The sequence below is a fragment of the Peromyscus eremicus genome, chromosome 5 (genome assembly GCF_949786415.1).
Source record: "Peromyscus eremicus chromosome 5, PerEre_H2_v1, whole genome shotgun sequence".
NCBI lineage: Eukaryota > Metazoa > Chordata > Mammalia > Rodentia > Cricetidae > Peromyscus > Peromyscus eremicus.
In genome coordinates, this window is record NC_081420.1 from 38,268,507 (window position 1) to 38,288,375 (window position 19,869).

General features: G+C 46.6%; 1 protein-coding gene across 7 annotated transcripts in view; it reads right to left on the minus strand.

The window, feature by feature from the left end:
• Positions 1 to 1,150: 1,150 nt before the first annotated feature.
• The window catches only part of LOC131911271 (cytidine monophosphate-N-acetylneuraminic acid hydroxylase), a 52,771-nt gene continuing 34,052 nt past the window's right edge, over positions 1,151 to 19,869 (minus strand). For 2 of the 7 annotated variants that reach the window (XM_059263256.1, XM_059263260.1), the window contains 6 exons: positions 18,814 to 18,954; positions 15,013 to 15,187; positions 12,986 to 13,102; positions 8,987 to 9,102; positions 5,491 to 5,587; positions 1,151 to 1,944 (listed from right to left, as the gene is read on the minus strand). In XM_059263256.1, the coding sequence (XP_059119239.1) occupies positions 5,512 to 5,587; positions 8,987 to 9,102; positions 12,986 to 13,102; positions 15,013 to 15,187; positions 18,814 to 18,954 (625 nt within the window). In that variant the 3' untranslated portion in view covers positions 1,151 to 1,944; positions 5,491 to 5,511. Of the gene's footprint in view, positions 1,945 to 4,344; positions 7,118 to 8,986; positions 9,103 to 12,985; positions 13,103 to 15,012; positions 15,188 to 18,813; positions 18,955 to 19,869 lie in introns of those variants that run through there. The other 5 variants (XM_059263257.1, XR_009379316.1, XM_059263259.1 and 2 more) reach the window with 5 other exon arrangements.

Below are 19,869 nucleotides of genomic sequence, written 5' to 3' on the forward strand. Positions count from 1 at the left end.
GTGGGCAGGGCGGAGTAGGCCACTGGGGTCTACGGTCTACACGAAGAGGGATTGCTCCTCCCATCCCTAAGGCACCGTTTCTTCAGAGCTAGGGTCTTACGCGGCCAGACGAACTGAGAATGTAGCGGCTGGACTTCCCTAGCGTAGGATGACTTCACACTAAGCTTGTGCAGCCCACGACATCCCACCCAGGATGGCTGTCCTGAGGAGCGGCTTTCCATGAGTTTCTCAGCACTTTGCTTCACCTCCAGATTCCAGAAGCAGGGAAGGGCTTAGATCCAGGCATGTTTTAAAGGAGCAGATGATTGGATCTGCTAACAGTGTGTAAGAACAACACACAGAGGCAACTTCGGGGCATTCTCTCCAAGTAGTGGAAGTGAGCTAGGAGATACTAGGCAAGCAGAGAGCAGGTGCTGCTGGGAATAGACGGGAAGATCGGTCAGGAAGGGATGAGACAGGAGTAAGGGGTGCTGGGTCAGTGAACTGGAGGGTATTGGAGGGCACTGTTCTCTAAGCAAAACAGACAGCTGATGCTCCTTCAGAGGAGTGGGTGGGGCTGGACACTGGACCCTCACCTAGATCCCAGCCACCCCTCCCAGCTACTTGTATATAATTCTGCCTTAATTGCACCCTGCCTTTGGGTCTTGGAAGGTGCAGCTATATAGAGTCGGATGAAGGCTAGGGAAAGGGGGAGATATGGGAGACCCCCATACAGCTGTAAGGAAGTCATCATCCATGCTGGGTGAAGACTTCTTAGTAGGGCTTCTTTGGGGTCTCCTATGACCCTGTAAGAAGATCCTCAACCTTGTTTAGTAAAAGCCAGTAACTCATTGGTTCCTTAGGTGAATGTGAGTGGAATGCTACCTTGGTTTTCACTGGGACATTGTAAGGAGGGGGTCACCATTGTTTGTCTCCAGAGAGAAGGAAGTCTCACACCAAAGGGCTTAGGGTTTGTCCAGTCAGGATGTCAAGAAGAGAGCCAAAATGACCTTGAAAGTACTGTTTCTAAGAGTTCAGTAGAAAGACAAGTCTTTTTATTCCAAGTCACAGATCTAGTCTAGTGTGTGACTCCTGAAACCTCGGCACTCGGAAGACTGAAGCAGGATCGCCACATTTAAGATCAGCCTGGGCTACAGAGTGAGAAAACAAATTTCTGTTTAAGATAATCTTTTATTTGCCCATCATATACATTTGAACATCTCTTTTGATAAACATTACATTATTTTAGTAGTAACAATAACTTACTATACAGTATAAATCACAAGGTCCAATTTCTGACTTCTAGGCATTTCTATTTTTCCTAGAGTGAAATAAACAAGAATGATCTATCATCTGTGCTGTTGATTTTAGTGAGAAGGAGACAGTCAGTCTTCTGTTGATTAGAGTTAGGAAACAATTTTGAGGTCACATTCAAGAGGTAGGTGACAGTCAGAAAGAACACTTGATTGTCACTGTGTGAAGGGATATTAGAAAACCACATGCAAAGAACCTTGGATACCAATTAGTTTCTTACAAACCAATTAGTACATATGAAATAATCATAACTTTTTAAATCAAAAATAGACACAAAAACCCACAGGTAATTTAGTTGCCTATTTTCAACATTGAAAAAGTATTTTTAAAAGTCCTAGAAGGAGTTCTTTTTGTGGGTTTTTGCTGTTGTTATTTTGAAGACATAGATTCTTATTTTCTGTTGACTTTTAAAGTATTTTCTCTGTAAGATTATTAACGAATGTTGTATCACCCCTCAATCAAAGATCTATCTAACTGTTAGAATTCCCAGGCTCCATTAATCAACAGATTTCATAACTGAATCAAGGTCATTTCAGTTCCAGTGAGGTGGGACCATTCGGGGCAGCTCCTCGGCCTGTGTCTGGTAAATTGATGGTATCAGCAATTCTCTCTGAAAACAGTCTTCATGATGCTGTCTGTTGGGGGATTAATCTATCAAAGACCAAAAGAGCAGTTCTTACATTCTTCTTAAATCCCAGCAGCCTTTCCTCCTGCCCACTTGCATCTCCCACCTTTTCTTCCACTCCTCCTGGCCTACCCTCTCTTCTCTGCTTCCTTCCTTCCTTCCTGCTGTTGGAATCCTGTGCCTTTTCTCCTTCCTGTTCTTTCTATGCTTGGACTCACATTTCCTTTTGTTTGGCTTTATTTTCCATACAGAACTCATTCTTACTGCATTTTCTCGGTTCTTCCTCCACAGGAGTTGTGGATGGGATGAATTTGGGGTATACTGAAGATGGAACCCAGAGTCTCATGCACTTTAAGCACGTGCTGTACTACCACGACATATGTCCAGCCTCAATAAAATAGCTTATGCAGTGATTCACAGAAGGCAGATGTGTGAGCATCTCTCAGATGCAGTGCTCATTGCTAATATAAACATGTTCTCTTTGGTATAAGCTGCTGTGTTCAAGATGTAAGACCAAATTCTTGAATTTTGTGCATTGTTTACCATCTCTCAATAAAAGATACTACCAATGAATAACAGTAGTTGTGGGTGTGTCTATAAGAATGTTTCCAGAAAGTTCCAACTGAGCAGGGAAGACCCACCTTGAATGTGGGGAGCGTCATCCTATGGGCTGGGGTCCCTAGATTGAGTGAAAGGAGAAAGTGAGCAAAGCCTGAGCATTCGTCCCTGTCTGCTTCCTGGCTGTGAACACAGTGTGAGTGGCCAGCCCCTGCTCCTCTGCCACACCTTCCCTACCATGACTGTCTGTCCCCCTCCAACTGTGAGCTAACCTAAACCCTTCCATCTTTCTGTCAATTATGTTCTCACAGCTATGAGAACAGTAGCTAATCCACATTGTGTGTGTGTGTGTGTGTGTGTGTGTGTGTGTGTGTGTGTGTGTGTGTGTCTCATTATAATAGCTTTCCGTTTCCTCCTTGCATCATGGTACATTCTTACTCTTCAGTTCAAGCTATGCTGGCAGCTTTAAGGTAAGGGAGATCCCAAGCCTGGGATGTGGACTGAAACAAAGCTGTTTCCAGCGCCTTGTGACTTACCCAGTATCTTCCCGGGATCACATGTCTCTCCTGAGCAGTGCATGAGGTTGACGTGATTACTACTGACTGTTCACCCGTGTGGTGTGTGTGTGTGTGTGTGTGTGTGTGTGTGTGTGTGTGTGTGTGTGCCTGTCCCTCTTGCAGACATGCCTTACACTGTGGCACCCCTGTGTGGTGCATGCTATTACTGCATCATTTTTCAGATGAAACCAGGGGCACGAGGAGAACCAGCAATTTGCTTGTGGTCATGTAGCACACAAGTATGAGGTACTGATAACTACACTTTATTCCTTCCCTGATGTACTAATTTGTTTTTTTTTTTTTTCCAACTTGACACAAACCTAGACATATCTGGGAAGAAGGAATCTCAATTGAGCAATTGCCTTCATCAGATTGTTCGGTAGACGTGTCTGTAGGGCATTTTCTCGGTTACTGATTGATGTGGAAGGGCTCAGCCCACTTTGGGAGGTGCCATCCTAGGCGGTGGTCCTGGGGTGTCTAAGAAGGCAGGCCGAGCATGCCATGGAGAGCAAGCCAGGAAGCAGTGTCCTCCGTGGCCTCTATTTCAGTTCCTGCCTCCAGGTTCCTGCCTCGACTTCCTGTCATGCAGGACAGGACTATGAGCTGTAAGATGATGCACACCCTTTCCTCCCAAGTTGCTTTTGGTCATGGAGTTCATCACAGCAAAGAAAAGCAAACTAGGATCCTGATAAGTCAACTTTCAGTGCACTCAAAGGCTTGGCTCGCATGCTCAGGCTTTGCTCTACCTCATCCAGCCACTTACTCATCTGCACCTTGAGCTTGTATTTCAGAACCGCTCCAGCTCTAGGGCCTTGGTGCCGTCTACTGACCTTCCAAATCTCCTACTTTCACTACTGTGGAGCTGTGTGTTGCCTTCGCTGAGCCCTCTTATTCCCCCACCCCGCGCCCCCTCTCCCCGTTGTCCCCTCCCCCACGCTGGGAGGTCATACCATTTCTCACATTCACTTTGCCTTTTCAACTGAGCTTCACAGGTCCTCCTGCCTGCATCCACTCTCCCAAGCTCCCAGGCCCTCGTCCAGCTCTCTTCCTGCTCATCTCAAAGCAACTTTTCTCTGCTCAGCATTCCCAGCACTCAGGGTGTAGTGTGTAGATTTTCTGTGTCTCCCTTGCTTAGACTCACAACTGAGAAGACCCAGCCCAATGCCCTGTGTGACACTAACACATGAACCATAAAACTCGATGTTCTGATTTGATCTTACTCTGACTGGAGAAGATACTGTTGCCTATTTTACTTTTTTTTTTTTTTTTTTTTTTTTTTTTTTTTTTTTTTTTTTAGATTTATTTATTATGTATAAAGTGTTTTTCCTGCATGTATGCCTGCATGCCAGAAGAGGGCACCAGATCTCATTATAGATGGTTGTGAGCTGGTTGCTGGAAGTTGAACTCATGACCTCTCTGGAAGAGCAGCCAGTGCTCTTAACCTCTGAGTCATCTCTCCAGCCCACTGATGCCTATTTTAAGAGGCAAGCTATGCTGACTGTATGAGACAAAAAGAGATGTGTTCTTTTCCTCCTTAAGTGTACATCACCTATAAAACTATGGGGTGCAGTGGGGGGCTATGCTATATAGCGCCGGGGCCATTACACAATACTGTCTACTTTACATGTATGTATATGAACTTGTGTGTGCATGTGCCAGAGGTCAATATCAGGTGTCTTCCTCTAGAGACGTCCACCTTGTTTTGAGACCGGATGGCTCACTGGCTGAAGCTGACTGAGCGAGGCTGGCTGGCCAGTAAGCCCCAGAGTTCCAGCTGTCTTCATTGCTCCAGCACTGGAGTTACAAGCAGGTTCCACCGAGCCTGCCTTTCCACATGGGTGCTGGGGATTAACTCGGTTCTCATACCTGTGTGACACTTGACCAACTGAGTCAGCTCTCCAGCCCTGACACTGTACGTTTAAGAAACAGAACATGTCTGGGGAGACAACTATTAGCACGTGTAATAAATATGAAGAGGTAGCTGTTGGTGGAATAAATGAATACAAATGCATGAATCAAGAAAATGCTCATTTCTGTAGCATGCGGTCCTGTGGGTCACACGCAGGCGGGAACAAGCTTGGTGACACACCTAACAAGACTCTGTGCCTGGCTGTGGAAAGGGCAACTCTGATGGGCGCCACAGACGCTGATCTCAGGCTGCATCTCACCCACTGCTTTAGCAGTTCTCTTTCCCAGTCATGTGGCTGTTTCTCCTTTTGTGTTCAGGATTTCCTTCTGAAATAGTGTCTGTGTGTGTCACCTCCATCCTCCAAGGAGCCTGTGGACTCTGAGGAGGCCACTCATAGTTGTCTTACACACTTATTTTCACACCTCAATGTTCTCATGTAATCTCTCTTCCCGTGATCCTCTGGAAGTTAGGTTTGCTGGAATTTTGGTAAAAAAGCGAATGCCATAGGATACGTGGCTAGGTGTCTACCAGCCCCACCAGGTGCTTACCTGGGACATGCCAGGTCTGGTCTAACCACAGTGCATCAGGAAAGACCTCCAGTTGGGTGGTGTTAGAGGGAGTTTTATCTGAAAATGATTCCAAAACCTGCAAGAAACACAGCAGAGAGACAAGGGCTTCAAAGGTCGATGCCTCTTGCTTGGCCAGGGTTTGTTTGGTGCCTGGTCTCAGCTCCCCCCAGAAAACAGTGTTGTCCTGCCGTTTCAGTTGCTGGTATATCTAAGAGTTCTCAGGGTCCCTTAAAACATGATGGCCATCTGCCATTTTAGGATAAGCCCCACTTTAAGGAATTCTGATTAGTGAAAGTTACATTGATACAAGACACACTTTGCATCAGGTAGAGTGTTAGTGAAAGTGACCACGTCTCCTTAGATGTAGGAAGGTGAACCTGCTTCCTGAAGAATGATCTGGCTGACTGCTGAACTAGACTCATTAACGGCACACCTAAGAACTCACCCTCAGGAAAGAACAGAGAACCTGTGAAGAGATACAGATGTGATTCATCAAACCGCTGTTGCAAATGGTGAAGAGCTAGACAGGGCTCCATGGCTGACGACTGTTAAAGGAGGTCTGAATACTGGCGTGTGGTCAGGCGGACCGGCATGAAAATGACCACGTGAGAAAACACAGTGATGTGGGAAACACCAGGTGACCACACAGATACGAGAATGAGGCCGGCATTGCCCACACTGGAAAAAACTCAGCGCGTGCTTGGAAATACAGAAAGAAAGATTAACTAGATACCAAATACAAATTGTTCCATCTGAGTGAGGAGTATTTCTTGTATTGATTTCTTTTGTATTTTAAACTATCTTTTTTCAAAATTTCAATGGTAAGTATGTATTTTTTATGATAAAAATATTTAGCAGACCCACAGATCCCGTTTTAAGAGCAGCCGTTAAATAGGGCTGTGGCTGCTTCTCAACACTCAGCAGGGCATCCTTTGTTCTCAGAACACAATATAAGCCGGACGTGGCAAAGGGTCACTCCTGCAATCCTACCACTTGAAAGGTAGAGGCAAGAGGGTCATCAGTTCAAGGTCATTATCAGCTCCATAGTGAATTTGAATCCAGCCTGGGCTACGTGGGCTCCTGTCTCAATTCCCACAAAACAAAACAAAACCAACAACAATAGAACCAGCCGAATGATATGACAAGATAGTTTCAGCATCCACATCCGAGATGACTCCGAGATGAATTATTTTTATGCAGAAACGATATCTCCCAGAAGTTGCCACATTCTCTCTTTTTCCCTCCAGGTAAGAAGTCGGGTGTAGACACAAGGGCTTGGCAGCTGCTTTTGCTCCAGAGAACTGACCTCTCCCCTGGGCCACAAGGTGACTAAAGCAGAGTGTGAGGGTGGCACCTCTGCCTTCTCTCTGTGTCTGTCTCCTTCAGTGCAGCTCAGACACCTGCTTGGCTCTGCACAGGCATGTCAATGACTAAGGGGTATTTATCTACCTAACCCAGCTCATCCTCCTTCAAGACTGAAGACACAAAGATAATTCACTGCCCTAAACTGTAGTCACCTTGGATTCCAGAAAGAGCAAAGCCCCTCAGAAGACACCTCCATAACTTACCATGAGGGCAACAGTCCATTTAGGGGGTGAGGCTGTACCTGGAACAGAAGTGACTATCTTAAAGGAGCAGGCTCATTGCCTGAAGTGATGGTGGTAATGAGGACTTCTGCCAACCACCCCACAGTACAGAACCAGAGCTGAAGTAATGGCCCAGTCAGACCACAGGGTGGCCTGGAGTACCTGACTATGCACATGTGAGTCCACCCTACCAATTCTTCCCTTAGTTAAAGCTAAAACTCCTGACAGTGCCCTGAAAATAGGTTTGAGCCTCTGGTCCCCTCTATCTGTTTTTCTTTATGCAGTCACACTGACTGTTCTATGACCCCCCCACGTACACATGCATTTACACATGTGCTCACAGAGGAACCATTCTGACGCTTTTGCCCTTAATTAGCATCTTGAGACCGAGGTTTGGGGGTGAACAGGTGGAAGAGGTGTGGGGTGTCCTGGGCTTTTGCTCTGCAGCACTGGTTACATGGGCTCTGTTGAAAATGAGCAAAACTTAGATATCCCAACTCCAAGAGAAAGAAGATGGACAGACAGAAAAAACACTTCTGGGTTGTAGCTGGAATATTCTAGATGAAGTTGCAGAATGTCTATACTGGTGTGGCACGGAAAAACTGTGGTAACATCCCCCCAACAGTATGTGACGTGTCATTGAAGACAAATATATCTACAGAAATGTGGGTACGTACAGAAATAGGCCAGGAAGACACAGCCCTTTTATCAAGAGTCACCCCAAAAGAGGGCAGAGGGAGGGGCAGGAAATGGGTTTCTTGAAGGGGCCAGTGAAACCATAACGGTTATAACAGACACATGCTTCTACATTCTTAGAAGAATTTTAAAATACAGTTTTAAGACATTAAAGGGGGGTGGTGCTGAATGAGGTGGTTCGGCATGTGGGAAGCTGAGCCAGGAGGATCATGGTAAGTTTGGGGACAGCTTAGGCTATGCAGTGAGGCTCATCTGAACTATAGAGTGAGGACCTGTCTCAACCAACCGAACAAAGAAAACCAAAATTATAAAGAAAATAAGTAAAAACAAATTTTTTAAATGACTATAATTGCAACCTACTAGCTAGAGGGCTTTACTTCGACATTTTAATTCTTAAATTCTAATTAGTTTATTTTGTGTGTGTCTCCGTGTGTGTGTGAATGCACGCATGTGTGCATGGTGTGTGTGTGTGTGTCTCCGTGTGTGTGTGAATGCACGCATGTGTGCATGGTGTGCGTGTGGAGGTCAGAGAACAACTTCTAGTGGTCAGATCTCTTCCTTCACTGTATTGGTCCCTCTGGGATTGACCTCAGGTCAGCAGGCTTAACAACAGGAAGCTTTGCTACTGAACCATCCCAGCCACCCAGGCCTTTAAATAATAGGAATTTTAAAAATTATAGGTCTGCATCTTTTCAGAGGGTCAGTGGCGATAATAAGACTACTTTCTCTTTGATCTTGTGCATGTAAAGGCAGAAAATTGCTCTTTCTGAGATCCCAAATATGACCTTAAATATATATAAAGTTTATAAATATAACCGTGGGCCATTCCTGTAAACCATCCAGTCCACAAAACACTGAGTTCAAGTTTCTTGTTAAAATGCAGTGCCGGGCATGATGGTACATTCCTGCAATCCCAGCCTGTGGGAGAGGGTGAAGCAGAGGTTGTCCTGAGTTCAGCCTGGGCTACAGAACGATACTGGGTCTTGAAAACATGGGGAAAAAGGATGGGACCTCTCCTATCTGTGCTAAGTGGGAACACAGTCAGCCACTGGCTCCACTTCCCTCTCCCGCTCCCCCCCCCCCCGCCCCGCCCCGCCCCGCCGTCACTGCCAGGCCCCCTCACGGCCATGCCCCCCAGGCTCTCACGCTCCCCATCCCCTTGGCCCCGTGGCATCGAAGTACTCGCAGCTTACAGATGATGGTATATGTCAGGATCCCGCCGCAGCCGGGTCTGGAATCCAATGTACAGGTCGTCCCACAGCAGGCCGTGCCTCACCACGTACCTGATGACATCCACACGGCTGCGGATCTGAAACGGAAACATGGCAGCCCTGGGTGGCCTTGCTGGGTGCCAGTTCATTCCCTCAGGTCCTCAGGAGGAGGAGCTGCCAGTGCTGGCAGAGAGGAGTGGTGGAGAGAAGCCTGGATCACAGGCTGAGGACAGAAGGAGGGAGCCAGGAGCCCAGGAATGGAGGAGAGGGAAGCAGGGCACACACAGGTCAGAAGGCGGGCCAGCTGGCCAGATCAGAGGCTCAAATCCAGGGTCCGGCTTTGTGATTCAGTAACTACTGCCTCAGTGTCCTCATCTATACAACAGAGACTAAAAGGTGGCGTTCCTCGCAGGAGTGTGGTGGGGAACAAGTGAGTCAGTGAACAGAAACACGTGAAATGAGGCGGTTACACAGGAAGTACTCAGTAACGGGTCCTATTACTGCCACTCCACGTGCGCCTCCACCTGAAACTCTGGCCAGAGCCTAGAGTTCACGGCAGCCGTGTGTGTGTGTGTGTGTGTGTGTGTGTGTGTGTGTGTGTGTCCAGCCACCAGTGAGCAGAACCACCTTAAATGACGTGGTCGAAGTCCTTAAGGAATCCCGACCACAGACTCCGGAGTTGGTGGACAACAGAGGCAGGCCGAAGTGGCTTTGGTCTCAGTCCTGTGTTGACTAGTTCTGTGACCCGAAATTTGCTCGGCACCTTTACCCACTGTGTGTGTGTGTGTGTGTGTGTGTGTGTGTGTGTGTGCGCCCTCCCCTCCCTCCCCCTCTTCCTTCCTCTTTCTTGAAGAAATAGAAGGGATTTATATAAACACAAAGTGCAGGAGATTGGGTATTTCTCAAGCCCAGCTTCTTAAGCTGTAAGACATGACTTTGGCAGGGAGGGCTACATAACTGGGTGTAGATGTCGTGAAAATCTTGGCAACACTAAAATATTTCTGAGTGTGCAATGGAAAAACTTAAGTAAAAATCAACTGTAACCAGCCTGAGGTGTTTCTAGCTGCACTTGCCTGAGTTCTGTGACGTGATTCCACTGCAGCCTTGGTTCTGAACACATAGCATGCCAGCCTTGAATGAAGCATACGGCCACCACACCACGCCCACAGACACTTCTGTTCAGTTGGAGACCAAAGTGTACTTTGGCTCGGATGGCCTTGGCATCACAACACAGAACGGGACAAACAGTGATGTCCGCTCATAATATTTATAAACTGTTTGCGACTGTTCTTGCTCCAGAACAACTTACCTAAATCGGACGCGGGAGGATGGCTTGAGCTCAAGATTTTGGGATAAGTATGAACAAGGATGGGAATAATGGAAGAGGTGTTCACATGGGTCTTCTTACATGTGAAAACTTAGCTTTCTGAGACCCATAAATCAGACAGAGTAAGTTCTGCCGCAGTTTTAACATAGCATAAAATCCAACTCAGTTTATTAAAATACAGCTCACTAAAAGCCAGGCATGTTAGCATATGCCTTTAATCCCAGTACTGGGGAGGCAGGCAGATCTCTGTGAGTTTGAGGTCATCCTAGAGAGTTCCGGCCCAGTCAATAAGACATAGTGAGACCCTATGTCAGAGAGAGAAAGAGAGACAGAGACAGACAGACAGAGACACATAGAGCAGAGAGAGAGACAGAGAGAGGACAGAGAGACGACAGAGAGGTGTCACTAATGAAGCAGCCATTATGTCTAGGACGTGGAGGTCTTGTTTCACTTCTCCAGTTAGGGACTTACACACTTCAGTGGCACCAGCAATAATTCCAGGGGCAGAAGGAAGGCCCTGGAACCAGGGTTAATGATGTGTCATCTGTAGAGTAAATGCTGCAAGGCATACTGCTCTCCTGCATTATATTCTATAATGCACTGTACTCAACCCAGCCGTTTGGTGGGGTGGGAATAAGTCCTACACAAGGGAAGGGAATCAAGGCTCAGACCGGTCAAATAACTTGCTCAGAGTTTCATGGTGAGCAGTTGTGTTCAACAGTGATGGACACCAGTTTTAATCTTGACCTGTCTCCAAAGCCAAGGACCTTTCCTGGACATCACATGGCTTCGCTGGTACCTGGGGCCCAATAAAGCATGTCATGTCCACACTGACTCAACTTCCTTCTCAGAGACTTTCACTGAGCACCCTTGGGGACTGAGATGTAGGTCTGATGTTATAGGCTACTAAAAGTTCCTCGGGAATCCAATGCTGGGAGAGGCGAAAGACTGAAGCCGTGGTGACCTGGAGGAAATGGCCTGGCACAAAGAGACTCCGTACTGTTCTGACAACTCAGATGAGCATGCGCACACTCCTGCTTGGTCTCGTGGTCTATATAAAACTGGAACACTGCTAAGAAAAGGCCCAGATTGGCCTAGAGAGAAACGAACCTCGTTTTCTATCAATTTGCTTTGTAATTCCTTTTAAGGTGCTAGGGGTTAAATGAATCTAGGTCAATGTACAACAGCTTTGGAGAAGCCAACCAGGAGGCAAATTTGTGGCTCGCTGACCCCCTGGTAAGAGGGAGCGGATTCCCAGTGGGGAGTTCGCCTCATTCTCTGTCTGACCTTTGGATGCCAGTTGCCTGTGAACACGTATTGATGAGCTGACAGAAGAAAACAGTTTTGGGATTCTGGCCTGGCTTGGGGAGAATACTCTATTTGTTGGTTTTTATGGTATGTGTCGTTCCTGGGACACTTTCAGGGTTCGTCCTTGGTTTGTCATTGATTTGTGAAAAAGGACATTTCAAAGAACTGTTATTTTGAAGGCTCTGTTGAGTCATTTGTGTTGGTTGTGTGGTTGGTTATAGGACAGGACAGCTCGCAACTGTTCGACAGCGCCCACTCTGTTTACTTTTCTGTGTGGCCTGTTTGGCAGTTACCTTTAAATTTTGGCTTACTCCTTAGCTCCGTATTTGAGGTGTGTAAGTCACTTAGGCTCATTTTGAAATAAATTATGTCTGCTGCCTAAGGCTGAAGTAGCTACTAGAGTGAGACTTTGCTGTGGAATAAAGATCAAGATTCCTACAAACGCATCTGCTTTCACTGGAACTTCAGCATATTTTGCTGGGGATCTGTCTCTATTATAACTGATAGCAGCCTGAGAAATGGCAGTTAGTTTGGGTGCACCCTAGAGAAAATCCCTGCTGACTAGCCCTTTTATGCTGTCACAGTGCACTCTGGATTAATAGAACCTTTAATGTGTCGTTTTGCATATTAGTTTGTGTTTTTGACAAGGGGCTTGGAGGGGACACTGAAAATGTCACGGCTGTAGCAAAGGTCTCATTACAGATTATCTGTCTGAGGTTCTAGACACCGGACACTGAAGAGACCATGAAGAACCCAGGAAAAAAAAGGCATCCCAGTAAGAGCTGTAAACGGCTGATTGGAGGATTAGAATTCCACGGTTATGGAGAGACGTAAACCACAGTCAAAATGATCTCAGACTGTCTTCTGCTCCTTTAATAGCGACCCATTGCCCACTTCTGTACCTGAGCCAACATTCTTTTGCCTATCAGACAAAACCTTTGGAAGTCATTAACTTTTAGCCAAAAGCTAGCTAGTGTCATCAGATAGCCCCTGAAGTCAATAGCAGAGCATTCTCTGCTTTCCTGTGACTTGCCTACCTGATGCTTCCTTTGGGAAATCCCTTGAATTAAGACTCGACATTATTCTGAAATTAAAAACTTCACAAATCATTTCTACATTGTAGATTGTAATTTGGAACAATCTGTTTTCGTGCTCCCAGGCCACGGTCGCTCGTGTTTGGCTCAAAGATAAATCACGCTTGTTTTGAGCTGTGTTTCTGAGTCAACAGAAGTGGTGGAGGAGGGGAGAAGGGAAGGAAGAATTGATAAAGGCAGGAAAAGAAGGGAGGAGAAGGAGGGGGAGGGTGCTAAGGAAGAGAGAGACAAAGAGGAAGAGGAGCTGCTCACTTCTTCATAGGGATGCTCCCTGCTGGGTCTTTCTTTTGGAAAAGATAAATCTAGAAAGTCCACCAGATAGTTGTATCCTCCAGGCAAAGGGTTGAAGTCTTCATCTGTTTCAATCATCTGTGCAAAGGACAAGGTGGTAAATGGAAGAGCATTCATCAGGTGGCTGAGGTCTCCAAGAAATTCTAAGAATGTAGAAGTCTTAAACAAGAAGAGCAGCAAGTTGATACAACCCTCCCATTCTCTTCCCTCCCTCTTCCCGTCCCCCCTTCCTCTGTTTCAGTCCCTCTTGAACTGGTAGCATTACACTCTTCATCTCCTGCATCAGCAAACCCACCCCTCTCACTCCTCTGACTCCAGTGGCACGGAGCATTATGAGCAAGGAGACGTCGGGTAGCCCCGGAAGCTTTCGGATGGGGACCATACAATGTGGACTGTGCCTCACATCACACAGCAGCTAAACAGAAATGCATTGACCGGGCCAGTGACACGGCACAGCAGGTAAAGGTGCTTGCCACCAAGGCTGACCACGTGAGTCCAGTGCCTGGAACCCACACGGTGAAGGAGAGAACTGATTCCCACAAGTTGCCCCCTGACCTCCACACACTCACTGCCCCATAAACACACATGCACACACACACATAAGTAAAGAACTGTGATTTTAAAATTTCAAGTAATATATGCTTTAAAGGTTCTAAAAGTTTCATTTTCAAGCTCACTACCCAAATGAAAACATCATTCAGTTTCCCAGCACTTTGGGTTTCAAAGATGATTTCCTCAAAAATAGCTAACGGCTAACGTAAGTACATTTTCTAATATTCAAAAAAAAAAATGGTCTTAGACCTGTTATTCTTTTACATCACTAAAAGAAGAATGTTTGAATGCCTCAAATACAGAAATGACCTAATCTTGAAATAACTCATCCTAAGAAGGGAGGAAGAACCGCCCTCTTTCATCTACACACATGCTCACACCATGTTTGGATCACTGTTAAGCAGGGAAAATATTGCCACAGGCTGGCACAGAAAATCATGGTTGTGGAGAACCATGACTTTGGAGTAGGGCAAGTGTGACCTGGTATTGATGCTCGGGGGCTGGACAGTAAACTGGGGATGGTCCTCTCCAGAGGGCAGCCAGAACCTGTTGGTGACTGGAGTGCTACCCACATCCTAGTGTCCTGGAGGCTGCTCCTTGTACAAGCCCAGGCACTTAACGTAAGCCAGATGTGGCCAGTGACCCACTGCTCTGACCATTGGCCCACCTCAGGCCTCTTCTTCCTCTCACACCCGCTGTCTGCTAGGTTTAATTTTGTGATCCTAGGAATTGAAGCCAGGGTCTCTAGCATGCAAGGCATGCACTCTACCCCAGAGCTGCATTTCTGGCCTGCACCTCTGGCACACCTCCGGGGTGGTGAGCAGCATATACCCTGAGCTGGTTAGTTGTGCTGTGTGCATGTGCTGGGGCTCGTTCCTGTTTAGCACCCACACGTGCCTCCTGCTCTGTGCTGTTTGGTCCTCAGCACAGCTGCTATTAACAGCTTCGGCCTCACACTGCCCCAAGTTGACACCCTTCTGGGTGGACTCCACCCTCTAGCCTCACAGTGAAGTATTCCTGACATGCTTCACAATGTAAATGACTCACAACCACAAGGGAGTGGGGTGGAGAGGGTAATAGGCAGGAGGCTACAGAGGATAGGGTTCCAGGAGATGGAGGGCACCCAACAAATCAAAGATAGATGAAAATGCTACCAGGACACTTAGGACTTTTTATACGGTGATTTACAATTTTTAATGCATGGTGATAAGAGAGAAAAATACTGCAAAAGCCAAACTGAGCTGTGCTTAGTGGCGCCTTCAGTTTCAAAGGAGAATTATTCATCACAAAGTTCCTCTATCTTCTGCTGGACAGTTTATGGGGCTCCCCAAGTGCTGATTAGAAAACAAACTGGAAACGGGGTGGGGGGGCCCCGCGGCGCTGCAAAGATCTCCAAATTACAAGAGAGTAGAGGCAGAGAATATTTAGTGGCATACCCTGACCACCAGGTTGTAACTCTTAAATCCAGCCCAAGTGAAGTACTCTTTTATCCAGGACGAGTGAAGGAAGATTTCATCTCCTACAGCAGAATGCAAGGTCCTCAGGTAGGGGCCAAAGTCCCAGGAATCCTTGTAAATTTTTGTCCCTTCTGGAGGCTCCACGATGCCCTTGCTTAAAGACACAAGGAGGACGGGGATCAGAGAAGCAGGCAGCAAATAATGAAGGCAAAACTAATGCTTTGAAGAAAACTCCACCAGAAAAGTAGTTTCAAGATGTGTGACTGACTCCCAGGGCCCAGCCTAGCCTAAGCCACACCATTTCCCACATACTATTTAGTGGGCAAGGTTCCCAAGTCAGATTTCATTGACCAGTCTTGTGTATGTCTGGAGATACAAAGCTACAAGACCCCTGATTTGGACCCTTTTGCTCCAAATAACTAAGTGATGGACGTGTTGAATGTGACCCACTTGTATTGACTTTGGGGATGTGGCACACAGCTGCCTCTGCATCCCAATTGCCAAAGGTATTTGGTGAAAGAAGCAAAAGCAACTGGAACATTTCCTGCTAGGAGTGGAGACTCCCAAGACTCAGGAAGCTAAGAAAACTCAAAGGCTAAACCAGACTCCTTCCCCAAGCTATCCGAGCCATCAATAAGAGCTGGGGAGAGGGCACACTCCTGCGGAGCTGCCCACAGGTCGGTCTAGGAGCTCCAGGGTTGCACCTTTCATGAGTGGGACTGTAACAGGCTGGGGTTTTCTCTAATGAGCCACGGAGGCTTCTATCAGTAACCCTGATGAACTGACTGGCTCGCCAAGCAACACTTGGGTGGAACTGATGCTTTGGGGGTGTTAATGGTGTCCTTCTGGGGTGAACAAATGTTTGTTCATATCTCCAGGATGAGTCTGGCTACATGGTGCCCAGTAAATATTTGAGCATATAAATATAAATATAAATCTGATACACGATGCTCTGTTAATCACTCTGATTATCAGACAGATGTGTGATATTTTTTTTTTCTTTAAATACAGTTAGTGGTATAGACAGTCCTAAAGCTCTGTTCATCCTGGGGAGATAGTTCACTACATGGAACATGGACTCTTGGATCTTAAGAAAAGTAATAGGCTGTGAACTGAATGAGGAACTATCGAAGGAGGCAAGCATAACTGTGTCTATCACATGTTTGGAGGCAATCGTAGATGTCTTCTCAAAGCTTCACTTTGAGTCCATCAAGTCCCTAAGGCTACACAGGCACCAAAGTGTATCAGCTCTGAAGTAATCATCTCCAGTCTTGTCTAGCTCCTTGCCCGGTGTCAGTCTGAAGTCTCACTAATCTTTCCCTGAGAAGCCATAGCTCTCCCCTGGCCTCCTCGACTCCAGAGCTCTAGCTGTAGCTTCCTGTTAGAGCGTTCTCCTCTACGAAGCTGACGGGGGTTTCCGAAAGCTCCGTCAATACTGATCCTTCTTTGCTTTGCCGCTTTCGGTGGCTCTCCTGATTTAAGGACAGGTTCGTCACCCTGGTCCAGGAGGCCATGCTGACCCTGGCCTCCATGTGGCATCCCTCTGTCCTTGCCTTGGGTTTTTACTCATCAGCTCTGAACTCAGGGCCCTGAGGGCTCCCCGAGGACCAAAGTTCCTTCCTGGCTGTGTCCTCTGCGCATCTGGCTCCCAGTATCAGAACATTTTATCGAATCATTTGGAAATCAATGGCATACGTGCACTCTTTTTCTTTAGTCTCCAAATCCAGGAGTCTACACCCTGCCCTTCTCCAGCTGGGCCGTTGCCTCTGACTAGAAAATTTCAGTTTATTCTCCCCTCCTTTCCTTTCTCCGTCTTCTCTCTCACTCCCTCCTCTTTCTTTTTCTTTCTTTTCTGTACTCATAACCATCTTCTCATCCCTAAGACGTGGGGAAATGCTGAATAGTTGGGACTGAGTTTCTGTGACCACAGTCCTAGATTCCCTGTCCCTTCTTCCTTTACAAGGCAGTTAAGCATGGTGTCCTTACTATATGTTAGCACAGAGATGCAACCACACTGACTTTTGTTTCCCAGAATGCTTTGGTGTGACTCCACCTCAGATCTACTGTATCCGAGTATCCCCAATGGGAGCCCAGGTCCACATTTATCAATGGCACTGGTGACTCTGATGTCTGTACATATGACAGCACAGCCACTTGCTCTAGGACACATTGAGAGGCATGCACAAGGCTGACTCTGGAGACTCTAGCAAGATGCCAAAAGAAGAAGCAGGCTCTTGAAGGATGAGTAATAACCAAAATAATCAAGAAACAGTTTCACTCTCTAGCTGGATGTACTTCCTCTTCCCTACCGGAGCACTCGAGAGCTCTCAGAGAATTTTAAGTTTCACAGTTTAAAAAAACTGGCTTGTCAGCAACAAAAAGAGGGGTTTCCAATATTTTGCCTCTAATTCCTGTAAGAACTGTTTTGTATGGGGGTGGGGTGGGAAGCAAGGTCTCACTCTGTAACCCTGAAACAAACCAGGCTGGCCTTGAACTCTTGGCAATCCTCCTGCTTCCTCACGTGCTGGGGTTATTGATGTGAACCATCACTCCCAGCTAAGAACTGTCTCCATCAGGTTGCAAAGTTATTCCAGAAATAAATCCCTTACTACGTGCAATATGCTTAGTTTTTATTCTTTCTGGTGAATTTTGTTTTCCAGTGAAAATATTGGTTATGACCAATGACCTTGGTCTGACGGCCAGCCAGTGGGTCGTGAGCTACAAACTGAAAAGCACTAGCATGGAGGAAGGATTGTGAGGGAGGTGCACAACCACAAACCAGGGAACCACCGGCAGGGGACAGACCCTGAGTGAGTGAGTGGTAGAGACGAGAGCAGAGAAGGGGGAGCTGAGCTGCGCCAGGGACTGTGAACGTTTGCACAGGAGAGCTTACCAGGCTCTGGTCATACCTGGGAGGCCAGCAAAGGGCAACACCAGCTTCTCTGCTGCTCACTTCCTACAGCATGTGCATTTGGATGGGAAATTTACGACCATGTGGCTCAGGACGTGTACTTATGAAACTGTAGGCCTCTGGAGTCCATGTTAACACCTTAGACTTGGATTTCCCTGTCTGATGTTTTGAAAAGTGCTGCTTATTTTAGGTCATACTTGCACTGGGATAACAACTACCTTTCTGAGTCACCCAACAGTCTAGGTCACCACATCACAGTTTTTCTTGATAAGATTGTTGAGTTGATTTGGGTCATTTTTGACGTTTGTTTCCTTCATATACCTAAGAAATAGGAGAGTTCCCGGATAAGAGTGTTTATTCTCTGGGGAGTGTGGTAGCAACAGTGAACATGGGTGCTGGCAGTTGAACTCTGGACCTCTGTGGTAGCAGCAAGTGCTCTTAATGGTTGAACCATCTCTCTAGCCTTTTACCCTTTACTTTCTAGTAAGGCCCTGAGGAGATGAAAGCACCTGAGCCAGGATGAAAGGCTTGGGAAAGCTGTCTGGTCTGAATGGTAACTACCAGTCTATTTTATTTGAATAGTAAGACTTACATTTCTTTTTCTTGAGTCAGGGTCCCAGATAGCGCAGGCTGGCCTGATCCCCCTGCCGCAGCCTCCTGAGTGCTGGGATTGCAGGTGTGTGGTACCCTAGCTGGCTCTAGGATCCCCTGGCTCACTTTTTAAAGTGAGATTGGGGATTGTATCAGGTAAGCTTAGCATGGTAGTCAACAAAACTTAATGTCACTGCAGAATAGGGACCTGCTGAGAATTGAGAGCTTTTTATCATAATATTTAAAATGTTATATAAGGGATTTTTTATCCCCCAAACCTGTCTGTTGGGTCCTTCAGCATTCTGCCCAGGTCAAGGGTAGCTCCAGGTAGTGGGGTCCAGGTCACCACATCACAGTTTTTCTTGATAAGTTTGTTGAGTTGATTTGGGTCATTTTTGACATTTGTTTCCTTAATATACCTAAGAAATAGGAGAGTTCCCAGATAAGAGAGTTTATTCTCCGGGGAGTGTGGTAGCGACAGTGAACATTTTGGTTTATTCTTTATTCCCAGTTTCCAACCCCCCTCCACACACAACTAGGAAAAATAAAGACCGTATTTGGACTAACCTCCCTAATCAGTCAAGAAAGTTGTTCAGATCTTTTGTTTTTCAAGTGCACTCGGGTGGCGGTTGGAACTAAGTTAGAGGAACCATGAGTGACTGCTATAGACAGGCAGTAATTGCACACTCGTACTGAATACCAACGGAAATGAAGACTCATTGGCTATCACTTGGTAGGCAGTGTGCTAAGTGATATGAACTAGTCGACTTGATCTTACAGTGCCTCACGAGACTGCTGCTATCAGTGCGTTCCTCCTAGCAAAGGAAGGGAAGACTGCGAATCACGTGGCCTGCACAGGCTCAGACTGCACCCAGGCCCCAGGGCCTCTCTCTAGCTTTCAGAATAAAATCTGGAAAGTCTCTGCATTTAAAACCATTAAAACTGTACCTGTTTATCCTCAGGGCTTGCTGGCCAGTCCAGCAATGACAAGTTCTGTCTCAAAAACACAGGTGGGTAGCTCCTAAAGAATGACACTCACGGTGACCTCTGACATCACAGTCGTATGCAGGCGCCTGCGCCATCACACACATGTGAGTACACACAGAAACCAGAAAGTTCTTGTCTCTTTCGTGGGGAGAGACAAGAAACTTGGAGAATCCACTCATTACAGAAGAGCACATATCCTCAGTCATAATCTTTCCTGAGGCCTGGTTCCTGTTTTTTTCTTTTTGTGTGCATGAAAGGTAAAAGGCTCTACCACTGTGCTACACACTTAGCTCAAGATCTAGAATTCAATCATGCTATTAATCAAAGCTGGGCATCCCCCAAATCAA